The 21,110-nt window shown below is 40.0% G+C and overlaps 1 protein-coding gene across 1 annotated transcript; it reads right to left on the bottom strand.

Moving 5' to 3' along the window:
* Window positions 1–3,734: 3,734 nt before the first annotated feature.
* LOC104416008 (subtilisin-like protease SBT3) lies at window positions 3,735–6,188 on the bottom strand. The gene has a single exon (XM_010027453.3). It carries the CDS (start codon window positions 6,122–6,124, stop codon window positions 3,818–3,820), a length of 2,307 nt encoding a protein of 768 aa, XP_010025755.2. The 5' UTR covers window positions 6,125–6,188; the 3' UTR covers window positions 3,735–3,817.
* Window positions 6,189–21,110: the final 14,922 nt, after the last annotated feature.

Raw genomic sequence — 21,110 nt, 5'->3', positions numbered from 1 at the left:
AATTTGGGTTAAGCAACTTAAGATGAATTTCATTAGGCGAAAAATCTGTAAAACCTGATGGCATTGATTTCTTTTGTCGACTTGTCTCGGCATTTTCATTACTCATGGGTTCTTAATGTCATCCCTTTCGAAACAAGCTTCTATGGGAACTAATTCGCTAAATGCCCTCTGTTGACACCTAAATTTTGGCTACCCATTTAGTCATTTATTGCATTAAGAATATATTGATCGCATAGCATATAGATTTAGGTGCATTTTATTTTAATTTGCATTTTATATATTGGATTGGTGGCGGATGAATTCGAATTAGATGGATCAGGCCACGAAGCGAAAGTTAGCCCAAGCTCGCGTTTTTAATAATTAAAAATTATCTCATGGGAATATAATATTTTAAAATTTTTCTGAAATATGAATCTTTTTTAGATAGGGTAGATGGTTAAAAAAATATTGTGATTTGGCCTTGAAAGATTTGGATTTAGGAAAAAATCTCATCTTAATCTTGAATCCTTATCAGTACGGGATGAAATTTATGAAAAAATATTGCGATATTGCGATTTATCTTTGCGAGATTTGGATTTCGAGAAAATATTTATCATAATCTTAAATTTTTATCAATAGTGATCGGTTGGTGAAAATGTATCGCGGATGTAGATTTGAAGGGGAAATCGAAAGCTTATCTCTGACCTCCTATAAAAGGAACCGTGTACGAGGACATGGGGAGCTTCTCTTGGTCGAGGAAAAACAGAAGAGAAAAGTCAAAAGGTGAAAAGAGAGAGGAAAAGTGCTGACAGCAGCAGGGGGAGAGAGAACCGTGCTTGGAGAAGGGGAAAAGCAAAAAGCAAAAAGGGGCAGAGGATTGGACAGGGACTGTTCAATCTTCTTCTCCACGCATTGCTCCCCCCGCGCGAGCCAAAGTCCACCGTGCCTTGCTGCCCGATCCACTGACACCGGACGCCTCGCCGTGCTGCAGGACGTGCGTGCGACCACCACCGCTCCTCACCTTCTGCGAAGCCCGACGCCCTCCTCTGCTTTCCGCCGGTAATCGATCCGCCCAACACCGCCTGCTGTTACTCAGAGCCGAGGCCCTGCAACCCGTCTCCATGTGCTCGTGCCCCTGTGAAGCGGCGACCCATCTCTGCCCTTGGTGCGCTCGCCAGCCATCGCCGTGTCCCTGCACCGACGTAGTTGCTGCTCCGTCCGAGCCCGATCCAGCTCCGGATTCCTCTGCTCGTGGTCCACTCTCCAGATCTCACGATCCCGACGGACCGCTGCCTGAGCCCCTCTGTTCCGCTCCGCTCCTGCTGCCCGACGACACTCCACCCTTTGCGAGTAGGCCCAAGCCGTGCTACAGCCGAGCCGCCTTCCCCGCACCGACATAGCCGCCGGTCTCCGTCCACGAGCCCCGACGACCCGCGCCACCACGATGCCGAGCCTCGCCGTGCCTCCTTTGCGAGCAACCCACGACGCCAGCCCAGTCGTTCGCGACTTCCCCTGCCGACGCCGCTCTTGCCCTGCTCTGCCACTCGCCCGTGATTGCCCAGCAGCTGCTCCGCCTCCGATCAGTGACCCATATCGAAGCCAGGCGGACCCGCATCACCTCTGCTCCGCCTTTGAAACTGCTGCCGTTGCCGATCCAATTGTCAGCCTTGCTCCAAGTTATCTTCCCGTGCTCTACCGTTTGCTGCCGCCGGAATTTACCTCCGCCGGAGTTCCCCTTGCCGGACTGATCAACCGGCTGCCCTTGGAAACCCACGGTTACACGTGGGAAAGGAAAGAAGAAGAAAAAAGAAAAGGGATTTAGGTAGATTTTTTTATTTTATTATTATTGCTTATCCAGTTATAGTTTTTTTTTATTTTCCTTTATATCAGGTTTTGTTTAGTGGCATTGTTCCTCTTAAATGCTTGATTGAGATTCCAACATGAAAGTGCCCCTCAAGCTAGGGATTGACAGTCCGATTTTCGCGCCCGAAATTCGACTCGCAATCCCTTATAAAAATCGACAATCCAATCTCAAGCCCGAGATTTGATTTGCGATTCCCGATCTCATGCGCGAGATATGGTTCGTCAATTTTTAGATATCAATCTTATCTTATTTGATTCGCTGTTGGTTGAGTCAGTCTTATTTTCATAAAAGAAAAATCCAAAAAATATTTGAGTTAGGATTATATTTGCTGTTTTAGGGTTAAAATTGCAATCTTATCTCGAGTTTTAAATAAATAAAAATCCAAAAATGTTGAATTAAGATTAGGTTTGGTTATTATCTTTTATATTTAAAATAAGAATTTTATTTTAAATCATGGAAAAGAAAACCAAAAGAAAAAGCACATTCATTTAGGATGTTAGTTTTTATCATGCATATATCATGTTGAATTAAGGCATTCTTTGCACGTCATTGCATGTTAGGGTTGCATGTTTATCAATTATAGGTAGATAATCTCTCCTAGATAAATTGCATGTTTTGTTAAGAAAATAAAAATGCCCATGTCATATAGAATTAGGTCCATGAAATGCACGTCATTTAGTGATTATTGTTAGGTTTATTTCTAATTAGAAATTGACCGTCATCAGATTAGGTCATTTAATAAATGTCGCGTGACATATAGCTCGCATATTAAATTGCAATGTCGCATGTCATTTTAGGTGAAATAATTTTGTACGTCATTGCATTTCATTGCACGTCATTAGAATTAAGTCATTTTGGTTAATTTAGATTGCATATTTAACAATTGCATGCTCATTAAGAGATCATAAATTTTTTATTCATATGGTTTAGGACATATTGTCATGCCATATCATTTCATATTAGATTAGAAGCATTGCATTGCATATGGATTATATTTTCATTGAAAAAGAGAAAACAAAATTTGGGTAATTGCTTGTTAATTAGAAACCATATTTAGGGTTGTTGATATGGATTTTAATTTAACATTGCAGATGCTTTCGTAGCTTTGAGGTAAGTCTTGCATTATTTAATTGCTTTATTGGGTGTTAAATTGGTGGTTTGCGCACCTGCATGAACACCTCACATGTTAGGGAGATAGTTTAAAATCAATTCAAGCTACCTGTCAAACATTTTATTTTTTCAAAATAAAAAGAAAGGTACCGAAAGGGCGTTAGAAAAATCTAACGTAACCAAATCCCCGTACTTGTCTCTGGTTCGTAGGAGTAAGGTGAATCTCCCATTACTTTACTTGGGTTTCTAATCGACCCATCAAAAATAGATTAGTGGCGACTCTAGTTAAAATTCAATTGCATGTTAACAATTCAAACCTAAGTCACGAATTGGTATGGGTTTGGGAGAGCCCGAGTTAAGTCTAGACTTAACAACCCATTAGCCAAACCATATGTGGTCCATAAACAAAAAAAATTGGTCGCGACACCCTCCATCTGTGATGAGACGTAAACTCAAGTTTTTGGTTAATTGGGACAATCTTCTGTCCTTCGACTAGATACCATGCTCATGTTCAAATTGCAAGATGCCATATGCTTATCGTATCACAGATTGAAGTGCCACCATGGGCATGAGACTTGAATCTACCCTTTTCACTGACTTACAAGTTGGAAAAACCGACTTTTTCATTGATTGTTTAGCGAGGAAAGACGTGTGGAATGATTCTGACATCCTATCCGAGGACAAGCTTCAACCAAGTCAGCTTTTTACGGAATTATGATGGTTTATGCAGAACATATTTGATTTGATACTGTTCAGTATTTCAGATTTTTGATGACAGAGATCGAGAAAGGGCTATGCATTAGAGATTGTAAAGTTTCGTCATAGTTGTTTATTTAACAAAACTTCTCGAAACTCGTAAACAGATCAAGCTTTGGGCGTCAATGGTTTGGAGCTTAGACTTGTGGCAACAATGGGGCTTTTGACCACATACTTTCCACCATCGTCCATCCAACTGAGAGAACCAGACACCACAGTCTGTTTCATCTGTTTTGGACCTTCTATTGTCAGCTTATAACTCAGCTTCTCATACTTCACTTTGAATGTCAATTTATCTGGCACAACACTGACCTTGAATCCCTCCATCGGATTCACCTCTGCTGTGTAGGTTGATCCCCCAGCTCCCACATTCGTCACTGTCCTGTAGAATTCTTGCACTGTCGGAGAGTCCGAGCTGTTCGAACTAAAGAAGGCGATGAAGGAAGGGTAGTTCAGGTCCAGTGATGGGTTTGAACAATTGTAGGAAGAGGACCTGGTGACCATTTGAATTTGCTTCGATGTGTAATTCATTGCACACATGAGGTTTACATAGTCTTGGGGCATCACGTCGTATATGAGCCCAGGGTCTAATGCCTTGTTCGGATCGACATGGCCAGCTCCCATCCCTATAGGGCTCGCCGGTTTGTAATCATTCCCAATGTCTTTGATAGGGCTATTTGTGCTGTCCCTTGTATATGATGTAGTCATCATGGCCGACCGGATGGCTGCGGGGCTCCACTCGGGGTGCACTCCCCTCAGGAGCGCAGCCACTCCAGCTATGTGTGGGCACGCCATCGATGTTCCTGACAAGAGGTTGAAGTTGTTAAATAGTTTATGCGAGTCCACTACAGCCACTGGAATATTTTGAGGCCACCCAGCCAGGATCAGTGTGCCAGGAGCCAAAATGTCAGGCTTCAGGACGACCGGGCAACTTGGGGATGGGCCACGAGAGCTGTAGTCTGCCAAGCTCGGAGCAGGCTTGCTTCCGATAAATGTTTTCCGAAATTGGATACTTGCTGTTGGCTTGGACGAGTTCTTGATGTAGGCTTTGATGGTATCACCATCTGCAGGACTCAAAAAGATTATAGGGAATGAGGTAAAAATGAAGAAGTAGGGGTAGGAGCTGTTTACTATGAACAAACCACCAGCGACATTTGCTCCTCTGACATTTTGGATTTGATTGCTTACAGTTCCACGCTTGTCCTCACACACGACAATATCAGATGGACTGAGTTTTTTCAATTCGACCGTATTGTTGCATGCTCCCACGAAGACAATTGGTGATTTACTCAAGGACGGGTTGCCTGGAAAGAGAGTTGAGCCTGCAATCGAGACTCCGTCACCAAGAGTAACGGTTCCCCCGAAGTCACGGTCTATTTCCCCGGCAGCAACAGTTATGGCCCAGGGAATCCCGTTGTGCAGGGTCTGGAGGAAAGGTCCCTCATTTCCCGCGGACAATGATACAAAGATCCCTCTCTCTATGGCTGCATATGTGGCTATTGCAATCGGGTCCTCATACAATGGAACACCATCAAAGCCTAATGACAAGGACAGGACATCGACGCCATCAATGATTGCTTGATCGATTGCAGCGAGGACATCAGCAGCATATCTGCCTTCGTCCCACAGGGCCTTGTACATGGCCACTCGGGCCAGTGGAGCCACGCCAGAGGCAGTCCCTGGAGCATAGCCGAAGTAGGAGGCATCCACTACATAATTTCCAGCTGCCGTGGTGGATGTGTGGGTGCCGTGTCCTTCAGTGTCACGCGAAGAGTTCAAGGAGATTGTAATGTTGGGATTTTTGGCTACCAAGGCCTTGTTGAAGAACCGGGCTCCGATGAGCTTTTTGTTGCACATTGAAGCATTGAATTGGATCCCAACCTCACATTCACCTTTCCATTTCGATGGGATTGTCGTCATTCCATCATCATTGAAGCTCGGGCTTTCCGGCCAAACACCCGTATCGACAAGCCCAACTATAACATCCTTGCCATAATCCGAAGTAGGCCATGCCCCAGAATTAGAATTCAAGCCAAGAAATTGGGTCGAGTGAGTCGTATCGACTTTACCCGGCAAATCCTTCATGGAAGAGATGTAGCCTGGAGAGTTCTTGAGGGCCTCGAGCTCGCTAGGAGAGAGACTAGCACTAAAACCCTGCATGACATAAGTGTAACTGTAGATGAGCTTAGAAGAAGTGGGTGTGATAGTGGCTTTGGCTCTAACTTTAGGATTAGGACTTTGCACTAGCGATGAAACAGTGGCCAAGAACCAGCTATGATGGTCAGAGAAGGCTTTGGGCATGGAGGATAAGTCCATGTGGATAATATAATTGTCGGACTGCCCCATCGTTGAGGCAAAGCAGAACATGGTCAGAATTAGGAGCGTCATCAAGGATGAGTGAACACGAACAGCCATGATCGGCTATTGAAGTGAGCTAGTTTTAGAGTACAGCTGAAGCTTTGTGCCTTTATATAGGGAATAGAGATGTATAGGAGGCTCAAGAGAACCTCAACATAGTCGTCCATAACTGGTTAATTGGTATGTTGATTTGTTTGGTGTCTTATGGTGGACCCTGATCTCAATGAGCTGTTCTCAACCTATGGACGTATTCCACGATAAATCCAAGGACGATAGGGGGAGACAAAGGATTGAAAAAATGTACGCGTTTTTATTAAGGTCACATTGCTGTCGGGTGATAGTGAACTTTTTTTTTTTTTTTTTTTAACCTTTTGACTGAAAATTAAGGGATGCTCCAAGTGGAGACACCTTTTTGGATTACTTTGGAAATTTGGAACGCCAATAAGGGACTTCGTGCAATTATCTCTTTGCTTGGAGGGACACGCACATATGGAATCGATAAGAGTCCAAAGCATGATTTAGTCGATACTGATGGATTTATATTGCAGCATCACAACATGTCTAATATTGCTAGTATGAGTACCTAGAGGGGGGTGAATAGGTATATAAAAGATTTTTCTTTCAACAATCGCACAATACTAGACAGTTGATGGATTTTAGACAAACGATAATCAAAGTAAGACTGAGAGAAGAGAAAATTGAACACGCGGTTTATAGTGGTTCGGCTTATATTAAGCCTACATCCACTCTTCTTCACTGACAGCCTATTGGCTGGATTCCACTATGAACAAAAGAGAAGTTACAGCGCAGCTTTGCCTTGATTCCACAGTGTAGATGTTCTACCACACCTCCTCAAGATTTCTCACAAATATAGACTCTCTTTTGTATTCAAGTATTCGCTCAAAGGAATTGTCTAAACAAAAAGGAGATTTAAACTTTGGAATTCTTCTATCGCGCACACCTTGAACAACTAAGACCGTCTTCCTTATATACTCCTTTATGTCATCATACCCGTTGGCACTTACCAAAGGAATTCCTCCAATCTACCCGTTGGACGGAATCAATTAGGAAGATTGTTCAAGCTATTAAAGGAACGTGTTGATAGCCCATCAATCCTGTTCGCCCATACAATCAGGATCTCGGTTTTCATAAGTAGAACCTTCCAATAATATTTAGACAATCACCGGATCTTCAATTATCGAGTCAATCTTCAATCAATCAAAGGACTCCGTTATGTCTTTTCCAGCCACGAGATCTTCTCCAGTTGATAAGGTTAAATCCTCAACGAGATATCCAGTTCTGGATAACCTTACTTCAACGGATTAGAGACTGTCAATGAGGATAGACTTTGAGTCTTGAGTCTGGCTGTCCGAAGGTCTTCAGACTTTAAATGACAGAGTCTGCAAGCCTTCGGACTAGACTGATAGAAACGTTTTGTCAACTTCAAAACACTTCAAGAAAATTTCTCCAACAATCTCCCCCTTTTTGATGGTGACAAAACTTTCCTGCAGATTTGGATAACTTTGACCTGCAAAACATTTCTCAAACACATATGCATATCTTATAAAGATAAATGGCTAAAAGAATAACACTAGAATCTGCAACCACAGAAAATAGGTTAGTCTAGTATATGATAAATCCATCCATAAGATATCAATACTAGTTAATAGAAGCAGTCAAGTCCAAGTCTAGTTCAGTTCTCATCCAGACACAAAACAAAGTCAAACAGAGTTTAAACAACAAAACAATCCAACAAACAGTTAAAAGTTTAATGATTGAAAGTTTTTGTTCATGTTCAAATCTTGCATCTCTCCCCATTTTTGTCATCATTAAAAAGGATGAAGTCAAGATTGCTTGGGAATGCGGACAAGCTGGAAATCTTCCATAGACTGAATGATGCCTTCCAGCCTTTTAAAATCTTCCTTCAGTTGTGCAATCTCCTCACCCTTGGCATTTGCTTGAATCTGAATAGAGAGGGCTTGCATTTTATCATTCAATGAACAGGAAGAAGCTTGACCTTCATTCTTCAAGCTTTGAACTTCGCATCCCAAGGCATAAATTTGACCTCGCATTTCCAAGAGAATATCCATGATTCTGCGAAAATCTGCTCCATTATCAGTCTGAGTACTTGCTTCGGCTCGATCTGATGGAGTAAATGCAGATGATGGTAGATCAGCATAATCTCGCAGGTTTGGCGATGAAACTTCATGACCTTCCTCTGGAAATTGAGATGCATAAACATCCTCTGGGTCTGCAGTGAGCGATCGACTCTTTCACTTGCATCAGATATGAAGACTTCACTCCTTTCTCTTGATCTCCCCTGTTTCCATGCCTACAGTGGAGAAGAGATTTCCTCGGGTTCTCCTTCTTCTCTTCTTTCTTCTTCAGTCTTTCCTCCTCTCGCTTTTTTGTTCAGCTTCTCTTTCTTCTTCTTCTTTCTCCTCTCGCTTCTTTCGTCATTTGTTCCGATTCTTTCGTGGAGCAGACAACTTAAATTCTTCAAAGCCATTGCAGAGATGGTGATGTCTTCCTCATCATCTTCATCCTCAACGAGGAGAGCTCTTCTTCTCTTGGATGGAGCAACCATGGGCTCCCTCCCTTTTCTTTTAGCTGCAGAAGAGATTTGATGAGATTTGGCAGGAGTCTTCTCCTTGAATTTCTCCAACTCCTTGCTCGCTTCCTTCGGACGCATTTTGGTCACCATTTTCAGTCCTACCACCATATGATCGCATGGTCGAACACAAAAGATTTGTGGAGGCTGAATATTCGATATCCGAATAACTTCGTAACAAGGCTTGGGTAAGGGAGTTGACCTCTGTCCTTCATCATTGCTCTATACATGTGAAACATAACGGTGTGAGGGAGAGAAAACCTTTTTCCAAAGAGAATGTCATACATCGCTTGGCCTCTCGAACTTGAAACATCGGTCTTGGAAGTTGATTTTGGTCGGAGGCAATTAATCACAATCTTGTGAAGCAAGATGTTGAATGCACCCATCCTTAAGTAGGTGATCTTTTCATCTTTCTCCGTCCTTCACCGCTTCAAGTGTGGCCCGAGCAATGGAAACTTTGATTGGTTGATATCTTCCTCGTTCAACTTCTAACACATCTGCCAGCATATTCATATCCACAACATAGTCTTGGTCTTTAACGCTGAAAGAGAATCTATTCGCATCCAAAAAGCTAAGATTTGAATAGAAATATGCAGTTAATTCAGCATAGGCCTCTGTAGTGTCAGAGCAGAACTTTTCAAGTTGAAGATAACTGAACTTTTCCCTCAAGTTCACATTCACAGCATCTAGAAAGTCAAAATCCACACTCCTAGGGTTTATTACCACACGCTTCAGCAATTTCGAGTACAGATCCTTTTGCTCCTTCGATCTGAACAAATCTCCCATTTTTCCTTGATTTTCAACCGCAACACCCATTTTCGGTTGAAATTGACTGTACAATTTGTCATCATCATTCCCATCTACGTGATTCGGCCCCCAATCACGAGGATCACTTGGGATATTTGCAAGGGTTTCCTCACCACCCCTTTACGAGCAATTCCCAAACTTTCCATTTTTCGCAGAAAGATATATTCGTTCCCATGTCCTTTGTCTTTAAGAAAATCATCAATATAGTTCAAAGGAGTACGAATTCCTTTTAAAGCACGATATAGCTGGTAAATATAAGCGGGCTTTTGAACTCTTATAGGTCTCGCATCTTCGATGATTTCTTCCCGTTGTTGATGATCAACGCCTTGAGGACTAGATGGAGGAGAATGACGCCGCCGAGAATGTTGTGGGCTCGCTTGCTGTTCGGGAGTCACTTCTTCTTCGCAAGATCGAAGTGCGTAGGCCCCTCACTCATTCGCCGTAGTCCCCGCTTGCGATTCTCGAAGACTTTCTTGAAGATGACATCTTTCTCAGCTTTTGGAAGATTCATTGCTTGACTTTCCTGTGAAAGATGACAACTTTTTGAAGATTAAACAAAGAAGACAAACGGGAATGGAGGATCGATGCTTTCTAGGGTTTTTGAGAGTAAAGTGAAGAGGAATCGACAAAGTGCATGATCGGTTAAAAAGAGGGATCAACGAACCGTCACAAAGGAAATAAAAAAAAATTCATTTTCAAAATAACTGTCTTTTTCCGCAAAAATAGCCATTTCAAAATAACTTCCTTTTGAAAATGAAATGATGCAATATTTACGTCAATTAAATATAGCAACAATTTAAACACAGTCTGACGATCATACCTTTTCAAGATGAGATTAAGGAGAGAAAGACTTACAGTCTGACGGTCGTACCAAGACTATCTTTCGATATAAAGTCTTGTAAGTCCGAGTCCGAAAGACTTTAGACTTTGATATCCTCATACCTCAAAATGTTGAGTCCGGAACGTATAGATTCAAATTGATTTTTCTCCAAAGGCTTTGTGAATATATCTCGCGCTTGATTCTTTGAGTCAACAAATTGAATTGAAACATCCCCATTTTGAACATGGTCTCTAATAAAGTGATGTCGAATCTCTATATGCTTTGCTCTTGAATGGAGAATTGGATTTTTGGTGAGGTTGATAGCGCTGGTGTTGTCGCAATTAATATCTGTGCATGAGTCTTCAATTTCAAAGTCTCTTAGTTGTTGTTTTATCCATAGAATTTGCGAACAGCAGCTTCCAAGAGCTACATACTCTGCTTCTGTTGTTGAAAGAGACACAGTGATTTGTTTCCTTGAAAACCAAGACACTATCCTGCTTCCAAGCAACTCGCAAGTTCCCGAAGTGCTCTTTCTATCAACTCTACAACCGGCCAGATCTGCATCTGAATATCCTTAAGATTAAAGTCTCCTTCTTAGGATACCAAAGACCGATGCTTGATGATGAAGCAATGTATTTAATGATGCGTTTCGCAGCACTAAGATGAGATTCTCTAGGATCCGATTGAAACCTAGCACGAGATGCAAACACTCAACAAAATGTCGGGTCTAGAAGCAAGATAAAAGAAGTGAACCAATGATGCTCATGTACAGCTTTTGATCAACTTTCTTCCCTTCTTCATCTTTGTCTATCTTTAAAGAACTTGATATTGGTATGTCGGTCTTTTTGCACTTTTCCAGTCCAAACCTTTTAACAAGATCATTAACATATTTTTCTTGATAAATAAAAGTTCATTCCTTCAATTGTTTTACTTGAAAACCAAGAAAGAATGTTAACTCTCCCATCATACTCATTTCAAACTCATCCTGCATAGACTTAGAAAATTTATTGCACAGATTTTCATTAGAGGATCCAAAAATAATGTGATCCACATATATTTGAACAAGTAAAAAGCTTTTGTTTTCCTTTTTGATAAATAAAGTCGTATCTACTTTACCTTTGACAAAACCATTTTGTATTAAGAACTTACTTAATCGTGCCGTACCAAGCCCGAGGTGCTTGCTTTAAACCATACAAAGCCTTTTTTCGGTCAAGACCGAGTCCGGCTTCTTTGGGCCTTCAAACCCCGGTGGTTGTTCCACATAAACTTCCTCATGGATAAATCCATTTAGGAAGGCGCTTTTGACGTCCATTTGGAATAACCTGAAATTCTTATAACAAGCAAACGCAAGTAATAGTCGAATAGCTTCTAACCTTGCTACTTGGAGCGTAAGTCTCATCATAGTCTATTCCTTCTTCTTGCGTATATCCCTTGGCCACGAGTCTTCCTTTGTTTCGTACGACTTTTCCTTTCTCATTCATCTTGTTTCTGAACACCCATTTAGCTCCAATAACAGTTTTACCTTTTGGTTTGGATGTCAATTCCCAGACATCATTAATGTTGAACTGTATGAGCTCTTCTTGCATAGCTTCAATCCAGCTTTCATCAGATAAAGCTTCTTCTATGCTCTTTGGTTCAATTTCAGAAACGAGAGCCACAAAGACTAGACTCTTCTCGCCTTTTGGATCTGTGCGAATTCCTTCATTAATTTCGCCGATAATAAGATCTTTAGGATGACTGGACTTATGCTTCTAGTTACTTGTTGATTTGTCTGATTGATGATCTCTTTCTTTATTTGGATCTTCACGAACAACCTGATGTTGGTCTTCCAGAGTCTGAGATGCTTCTTGAGTTGTAAGCTTTGGATGGTCTGGAGCAGGTTCAGACTCTTCTTGATGAGTCTGACTTGATTCATCTTGCGTTGAGTCTTGAAATTTGACATTCATTGACTCCTCCACAGACAGCTCTTCTTGTTATAGACTCTGTAGGCTTTGCTTGATGTAGAATATCCAAGGAAGATACCTTCATCTGATCTTTCTTCAAACTTACCAACTCGATCTTTTGCATTTTTCAATATAAAACATTTGCAACCGAATACATGAAAGTATGAAACAATAGGCTTCTTATCTTTGAATATCTCTAAAGAGTTTTCTCTAGAATAGGTCTTAAGAAGACTCTATTGATGATATAGCAAGCTGTTGAAACAGCTTCAGCCCAAAATCGTGAAGAAATCTTACTTTCAATTAAAAGAGTTCTAGCCATTTCTTGAAGAGATCTGTTCTTTCTTTCCACAACTCCATTTTGCTGAGGAGTATATGGAGAGGAGAACACATGCTTAGAGCCAGATTCATCACAAAATTTTGTAAAATCTTGATTTTCAAATTCACCTCCATGATATGTTCTTATACTAGAGATAACACATCCTTTTTCATTTTGAACCTTTTTAGCAAATTTTTCAAAATACAAGAAGGTTTCGGATTTGCTTGCAAGGAAATATACCCAAGTAAAACGGGAGTAATCATCCACAATTACTAGGCAATATTTCTTACCCCCAATACTCTGTGTTCTGGTTGGTCCGAAGAGATCCATATGCAGCAACTGTAGTACATGATTAGTAGAGACATGATTTATTGGCTTAAATGAATTTCTTACCTGCTTTCCCAGAATACATGGAGTGCATGGATCAGTCTTTTGGTATGGCAATTTGGGTAGACCTCGAACAAGCTGCTTTGATGAGATTTTGGCTAATTGCTTCATGTTGACATGACCAAGATATGCTTGCTTCGTCTTGAATTGAGATAAGACATTGTGATTCATTTGGTTTCACATTCAGAAGATAGATATTTCCATGTCTTCGACCCATGAAAGACTCGAGTAGAGTCTTTATCGATTCCGTAACATGTTCCTTCTTGAAAGAAGATCTTGAAACCAATATCACACAATTGACTAATGCTAAGAAGATTGTAATTGAGTCCTTTCACTAAGGAAACATTACTTATTGTGAGACTTCCAATTTTCACAGTTCCAAATCCCACAATACTTCCTTTGCTGTTTCCTCCAAATGAAACTTTTCCACCATTTACTTGAGCAAGCTTTATAAAACAATTTGAGTCTCCCGTCATGTGTCTTGAGCATCCGCCGTCAAGATACCACTTTACCTTTTTCTTGACAAAGGACCTGCATTTAAAATAAAGTCTCAAGCTTTCTTTGGTACCCAAACTTTCTTGGGTCCTTTGGTGTTAGTAACATAAGCAAAGATTAGCCCATATTTTCTTAACAGTTTCCAAACCTTAGGACACTCTTTTTCAAAGTGATCCGGACTGTTGCATTTTGAACATCCGAGAGCATTTCTACCTACGAGATTTTACAAAAACTTTCTTGAAATGATTTTTGTAAGTCTCTCTTGAGAGTCTTTTCTTAATTCTTTCTTTTACTTTGGGAAAATCAATCAAGGGAATTGTTTCTCTGTCATACCTAGACCGGACTTATTGAAGTAAGGTCTTTGAGCTGAAAGAATTTTTTCAAGTTTTTCAGACCCTATTGAAAATTTCTTTGAAATATTTGATAAGTCTGTTTTTAAAAGAGCATTTTCTTTTAAAAGATTATCTTCATTTTCTTTAAGAGTGGAAACAATCAAGTCTAGACTTTTAACTCTTTCTACTAAAACATTTTCCTTTTGTTTTAGAGCTGAGTTTTCCTTTTTCAGTTCGGAAATTCTTTTGAGAGAAGTCTTAAGACTAAAACACAGTTCATCAATGTATTTAGAAACTTTGACAGGAATTTTAAAATTACTTGCCTCAAATTTACTGTCTGAGTCTGATCTAGAGTCTAAGTCTGATTGTGCCATCAGACATAGATTGGCATATTCATTGTCACTTTCTTCACACTCTGTATCACCTGTGTTTCGGCTTTGAGAGCTTTTCGAAATTTTTCAGATTTTCCTTTCTTCTTCTTCGAAGAGGACAGTTGGGTCGATGTGTCCATTTTTCTTACATTCAAAGCAGACTACATCTTTGTTTGATTCCTCATCATCAACAGACTTGGTCTCGCTGTCTTTGAAAGCTTTGTTTCTTTGAGTTGAACCTTCTTCCTTTTCTATTCAGTTTTCAATCTTCTTATCATGAGAGCAAGCTCCTCATCGTCCATATCATCTTCGAATCTGTATCATCGAATCATCATTTGATTTTAATGCAATGGATTGCTTACCTTTTGGATCTTCATCTTCATTGATCCATTCCACTTCATAAGACTGAAGAGTTCCAATCGCTCGTCGACGTATAGTGGCATAATTCTTTGCGTCTCTCTTATCGAAGTCTTTATGTGATTCTAATCCTTGGAGAGTCCACGCAATAGCTTGTTTACCTTCATGGGATCAGAAATTGGTTGACCTTGATTTTCAAGACCATTCACAATATCTGTAAAACGACTAAACATGTCAGTTATAGATTCTCCTGGTTTCATTCTGAAGGCTTCGTATTGACCGAGAAGAATGTTGATTCTTGTTTCCTTCACTCGATCTGTTCCTTCATAGGTGATATGCAATCTGTCCCAAACTTCTTTTGCTGTAACACAAGAAGATATTCTATTATATTCAGTTGGTGACAAAGCACAATATAAGGAGTAAATTGCTTTTGCATCAAGTGCTTGTCTCTTGATTATCTCTTCCTGAGTCATTCCGCTAGTCTCATCAGTTTCTTTCCCTCTTTCAGAGACTGATGCAGTGGTAGGAGTAATTCCTTTTTCTACAACGTCCCATTCCAGAGGATCCTTTGATCGTAGAAAAGCTTTCATCTTGTTCTTCCAGATGTTGTAATCCTTTCCATCAAAGTAGGGTGGTCTGGTATTGCTTTACCCTTCCATCAGCCCTGGTGCTAACATACTAGCCATGGATCTTTTACTCTGAAGCAAAACACTTAAAATAAAGTGAGTACATGAGCTCTAATACCAATTGATATTGCTAGTATGAGTACCTAGAGGGGGTGAATAGGTATATAAAAGATTTTTCTTTCAACAATCGCACAATACTAGACAGTTGATGGATTTTAGACAAACGATAATCAAAGTAAGACTGAGAGAAGAGAAAATTGAACACGCGGTTTATAGTGGTTCGGCTTATATCAAGCCTACGTCCACTCTTCTTCACTGACAGCCTATTGGCTGGATTCCACTATGAACAAAAGAGAAGTTACAGCGCAGCTTTGCCTTGATTCCACAAAGTGTAGATGTTCTACCACACCTCCTCAAGATTTCTCACAAATATAGACTCTCTTTTGTATACAAGTATTCGCTCAAAGGAATTGTCTAAACAAAAATGAGCCTTAGACTTTGGAATTCTTCTATCGCGCACACCTTGAACAACTAAGACCGTCTTCCTTATATACTCCTTTATGCCATCATACCCATTGGCACTTACCAAAGGAATTCCTCCAATCTACCCGTTGGACGGAATCAATTAGGAAGATTGTTCAAGCTATTAAAGGAACGTGTTGATAGCCCATCAATCTCGTTGGCCCATACAATCGGATCTCGGTTTCCATAAGTAGAACCTTCCAATAATATTTAGACAATCACCGGATCTTCAATTATCGAGTCAATCTTCGATCAATCAAAGGACTCCGTTATGTCTTTTCCAGCCACGAGATCTTCTCCAGTTGATAAGGTTAAATCCTCAACGAGATATCCAGTTCTGGATAACCTTACTTCAACGGATTAGAGACTGTCAATGAGGATAGACTTTGAGTCTTGAGTTTGGCTGTCCGGAGGTCTTCAGACTTTAAATGACAGAGTCTGCAAGCCTTCAGACTAGACTGATAGAAACGTTTTGTCAACTTCAAAACACTTCAAGAAGATTTCTCCAACAATGTCAACCTCTATCGAGTTTCTTTGGCAACTTCATGGTTGATCTTAAAAGCGAAGATGTGAGGGGTCGTAAGACAAACTCTCACTTAGAAGAATCGATAAGTTGGGCAGCAGCTGGTGTATCTTAATTAACCTAAAATTTATTGGTTTGAACTTTTTGACGATGGTTGGTCAATTAGATATGTTAATTGGCTTGAATTTGGACGTTCTTTTGATGATCTTCCAAGATTGTCCTAAAAATTATGTAATCAAGTTTTAAATTTATCGTATGTATGTCTCTAATTAGGGATATTAGACGGAGTCTCAAATCAAAGAATTAGTGTGGTGTGTAAAGCGATTAAAATTATTTGGCCATAATATATCAACTTAAATGTTGAGTGAATGCTCAAGGTCTGAGCTATTTCTTGATGAGAAATTCCCTTACGATGGGGCACAACCGTGCGCCAAGTCGAAAGGGAAAGTATCTAGCGAAGGCGACTCAAGAACTTTGAAGGATTTGATCGGGACAAGACCATACTGAGGAATCCACCCACCGTCCATGTGCTCCGCGATTGTACAACCAATGTCTCCATTACTCGTGGTTTTGACTCGCCGGGAGAAGAAGACTAAAACGTAAAGATCAATAGCCCTATGAGGACAAACATCATAAAAGAATCTTTGCGTCGCCACCGACGTCTTATCAGATCTTAAGTAATATCGTTCTTGAACACCTCTGTTCGGCATCTTTCGAATATTCGAACTTCGTGTTTCTGTTTTTCTTCCCCTTTCCTTCTTCTCTGAAGAACTGATCCTTGCTGTGATTGGATTTGATGGTTCCCAGGCTTGAATCGTCAAACACATGCCGAGAACGTTGAACTATTTTTTAGTTTAGGACGTCCGCGTTGTAGATTCCGGGGGGACCAAAGGAGTCGATATGAGAAAGATATTTTTTTGTCCAGAATAGCTGACCATTTCAACAAGAGGATAAAAAGGAAAAACTAATTCATTTATCTTGCAGTAGCTGTTGAAGTTAAGTTTGGTAAGGGGTCCCTATTGATAAATTTGTCAACATCTAGAAAAGAGACGAAAGTGGTTCCTCCTTTATTATTGCAACTCTTGGAGAGAAAGTAATCATGTTCCCACTTTACCTTATGCTACTCTCCCACGACAATTTAAGTCCTTCTGACAAATTTTCATTCGTAATTCACCGGAAAATGCTAAACAACGTCGGCTATATTGACATGCAGCGCTTATGTCCGCACACCTCTTTGCACCCACACTAGAATCGACGGAGTTGTCCCCTAGAAGTTTTCCTCAGATTTAGGCGATCGAGAAAAGGTTCGAGTCCTGGTCAGATAATCAATGTTGCAATGCTAGGTAACCATAAAAAAGTACGAGTCCTGGATATGTAACACCAACTACTTTGGATCACTCTACTCATCTTAAAGGTAAGATATTCCAGGTAAGTTTCTTTACCATTTTCCAAAAATTAGACATCTCAGTTTGGATCTGGATGTCTCCATTCTTTTCATTGAACATTTCACTCTGGATGTGAATGTTCTTTCATCTTTCTCGTTATATCTTAGTCTGCACCTAGGTATTTTGAGCTTCCAAAATCATGACATCTCTGTCTGGACCCGGATGTCTTGATTATTTTCGTTAGAGCATTTCACTCTGGATGTGAATGTTCTTCGATCTTCCTCGTCATACCTTAGTCTAGGTCTAGGTATTTCGAGTCCCAAACTCTTGACATCTCAGTCTCAGCCCGGATGTCTTGATTATTTTCATTCAACATTTCACTCTGGACGTGAATGTTTTCCAACTATTCTCGTTATACCTAGTCTGGATCTAGGTATTTCGATTTCCAAAATTTCGACATCTCAGTCTGGATCTGGATGTCCTAATTATTTTCGTCTAAATTTTTTCGGGTGTGAACCACCTAGGGTTTGGCTAATGGAATGTTAAGCCTAGACTTAACTCGGGCTCTCCCAAGCCCATACCAATTCGCGACTTAGGTTTGAATTGTTAACATGCAATTGATTTTTAACTAGGAGTTGCCACTAATCTATTTTTGGTGGGTCGATTAGAAACCTTAGTAAAGTAACGGGAGATTTACTTTACTCCTACGAACCAGAGACTAAGGGTACGGGGACTTGGTTACGTTAGATTTCTCTAACGCCCTTTCGGTACCTTTCTTTTTATTTTGAAAAAATGTTTAGCAAGCAATTTGGATTGATTTTAAATCAATTTCCCTAACATGTGAGGTGTTCATGCAGGTGCGCAAACCACCAATTTAACACCCAAGAAAGCAATTAGATAATGCAGGACTTACCTCAAAGCTACGAAAGCATCTGCAGTGTTAGATCAGAATTCACATCATCAATCTTAGATATGATTTCTAATTAACACGCCATCAAGCAATTTTTTGTTTTCACTTTATTTAATGAGAATCGTGCGATGCATGATAATAATCTAATATGACATGGCAACATGACCTAAGCTATATGACATTAGTAAAGTAAATCCTAAAGATATGCAATAATTAAATGCAATCTAAATGATCTAATTCTATTGACGGGCAGTTTCTAATTAAATGGGCCTAAAAAACTAAATGACGTGCATTTGATATTTCAATTCCTAAAAAATGCAAACTATCTTAGAGAATGAAATGAATCTACTCTAAGACAATTTTTTTTATGAAATTCGAAATTAAGATGCAAAAATTACCTAGCAAGATTAAAATTCTATCCAATTAAACTAAGGATTAAGTCAGAGTAAATCCTACTTTAAACTAAGATATCATCTTAACCTAGCGATCTTTAACTTAAGATGCAGTCTATCTAAAATGATCTATCTAAATAAAATTAAACATGCAATCAACCTAATATGCAATGACGTGCCAAGGATGCCCTAATTCTACATGATACATGCATGATGATTTTTTTTGTATTTTTCTTTATAAAATTCGAAATTAAAACTAACACATAATTAAACATGCAATTCAAATAAAAACTAACAACCTAAATGAATGCACTTTCTTTTTTGGATTTTTTTATTTAAAAATTCATAATAAGATTGCAATCATAAATATGCAACCCTAATCCTAATTAAGATTTTTTTGATTTTTTATTTTACGAAAATAAGATTTGACTCAACCAACTTGACGATAACAAATCAAACAAAAGATAAGATTGATATCCAAAAATTGACGAACCATATCTCGCGCATGAGATCGGGTTAGCCAATTTTAAATTAAATCGCGAATCGAATCTCGGACTTGAGATTGGATTGTCGATTTTTGTAAGGAATTGCGAGTCGGATTTCGGGCGTGAAAATCGGACTGTCAATCCCTAATTTGAGAGCTCCTCGAGTTGCGAATATCACGCTAGGGATTTCAATCATGTGCATCAACGAATATATTCGGAATTTTCGGAAATCAAAATAGACAAAATTTTTACCTATTCCGAATATTGGCTCCCAAATTCCAATCCTCGAACGGTTACGGCTACTCGCGAGTGATATGGTAATGCTCGGCGAGGCTCACAGCTCAGACTTGGATGTCGGGACTGGATTTTGGTGGTGTTGAAGCTCACTGAATTGGACTTGAATTGCCCCAACAAACTGTCGAGGAAAGCCAAGAGTTAGATACCGTGTAATCGTCTAAGAAATTTCGCTAAAGCAGCAACTTGGTAAGGCTCCAAGATCTGCGTTCGGGAGTCCACTGGTGGCTCAATTGAAGCTTGAAGGTCTGAGTGCTTGCTAGAGAAGCCGAAGGCCCTGCTGGGATCGATAACAAACTGCTGTGACGCCGCTTGGAGTCCGCTGGTTTGACTTCGTCGGATCAGCACTGGAACTTGCTGCGTTCTGGGCTCCGTTTGACCTATAGTCAACGAACGTCTCCCCCTCAATTGTATGGATGTATCAATTGTGCGGCCCTCATCTTTGTTGACTATTGACCTCTGAATATGAGGACTTTCTCTCGTGTAATGGCACCTTTTGTCTTCTTTACACGTGTTGATCTTGTCGAAGAAGGAAAGGCATGATGAAGATGGGATTTCGTTGATTCCTGGGGACAAGTGGTGCGGCACAGGTGATGCGGGTAGTGAGATCAGCAACTTAGCGTTATCGTGGAGTGAACAGTAGCTTCGTCGTCAACGCGGCTAAACTAGAGCAGCAGCATCGTCAAGGTTGAAGACAGCGAGCTCAGCATGGCAAGGCTTGCGGCTCGTCGACAAGTTGTCACGGATGATGAGAGCGAGGGGCAGTGACAACGTGTTTTCGCCAAGAGAATTCCTCCCTCTTTTCTCACGTATTCAAACCCTAGAGGAGTCCCCCAACGAAAGAGCTTTTTCTCTCAATGGCCGTGTATTCAATATGTGTGGCCTCCTTTTTTTTTTCTGTGGTGTAGCAACCTATTTATAGGTGAGTGAACTAGGGTTTTAGATCAACATCCACGAGAATTTTTCGAACGCAATATTCCTTCACCAATTTTATCCCATATTGATAAGGATTCAAGATTATGATAGAATTTTTCTCTAAATCCAAATCCTTCAAAACCAAATTCCCATATTGATAAGGATTCAAGATTATGATAGAATTTTTCTCTAAATCCAAATCTTTCAAAACCAAATTGCAATATTCTTTTACCCATCGGCCTATCAAAAAAAGATTCATATCTCGGAAAAATTTTAAAATATTATATTCCCACAAGATAATTTTTTAATTATTAAAAACACGGGCTTGGGCCAACTTGCTCGCTTCGTGGGCTTAGTCCAATCAATTTGAACCCATCCGCACCGGTCCAATAAATAAAATGCCAATTAAAATAAAATGCACCTAAATCTATATGCTATGTAATTAATAAAATTAAGCCCTAATTTCCTATGCAATAAATAAATAAACTAATTCGTCAAAATTTAGGTGTCAACACACCTCTTAAAGAAATTAACTTTTGGTCCCGTACTTTA

The sequence above is a fragment of the Eucalyptus grandis genome, chromosome 8, assembly GCF_016545825.1.
Source record: "Eucalyptus grandis isolate ANBG69807.140 chromosome 8, ASM1654582v1, whole genome shotgun sequence".
NCBI lineage: Eukaryota > Viridiplantae > Streptophyta > Magnoliopsida > Myrtales > Myrtaceae > Eucalyptus > Eucalyptus grandis.
Note: the sequence above shows the minus strand (reverse complement) of the source record. Positions and strands in the feature narration are given on the sequence as shown.

Excerpts from the sequence above, each read along its gene's own strand:
- LOC104416008 (XM_010027453.3), bottom strand. The coding sequence starts at position 6,124 with ATGGCTGTTCGTGTTCACTCATCCTTGATGACGCTCCTAATTCTGACC.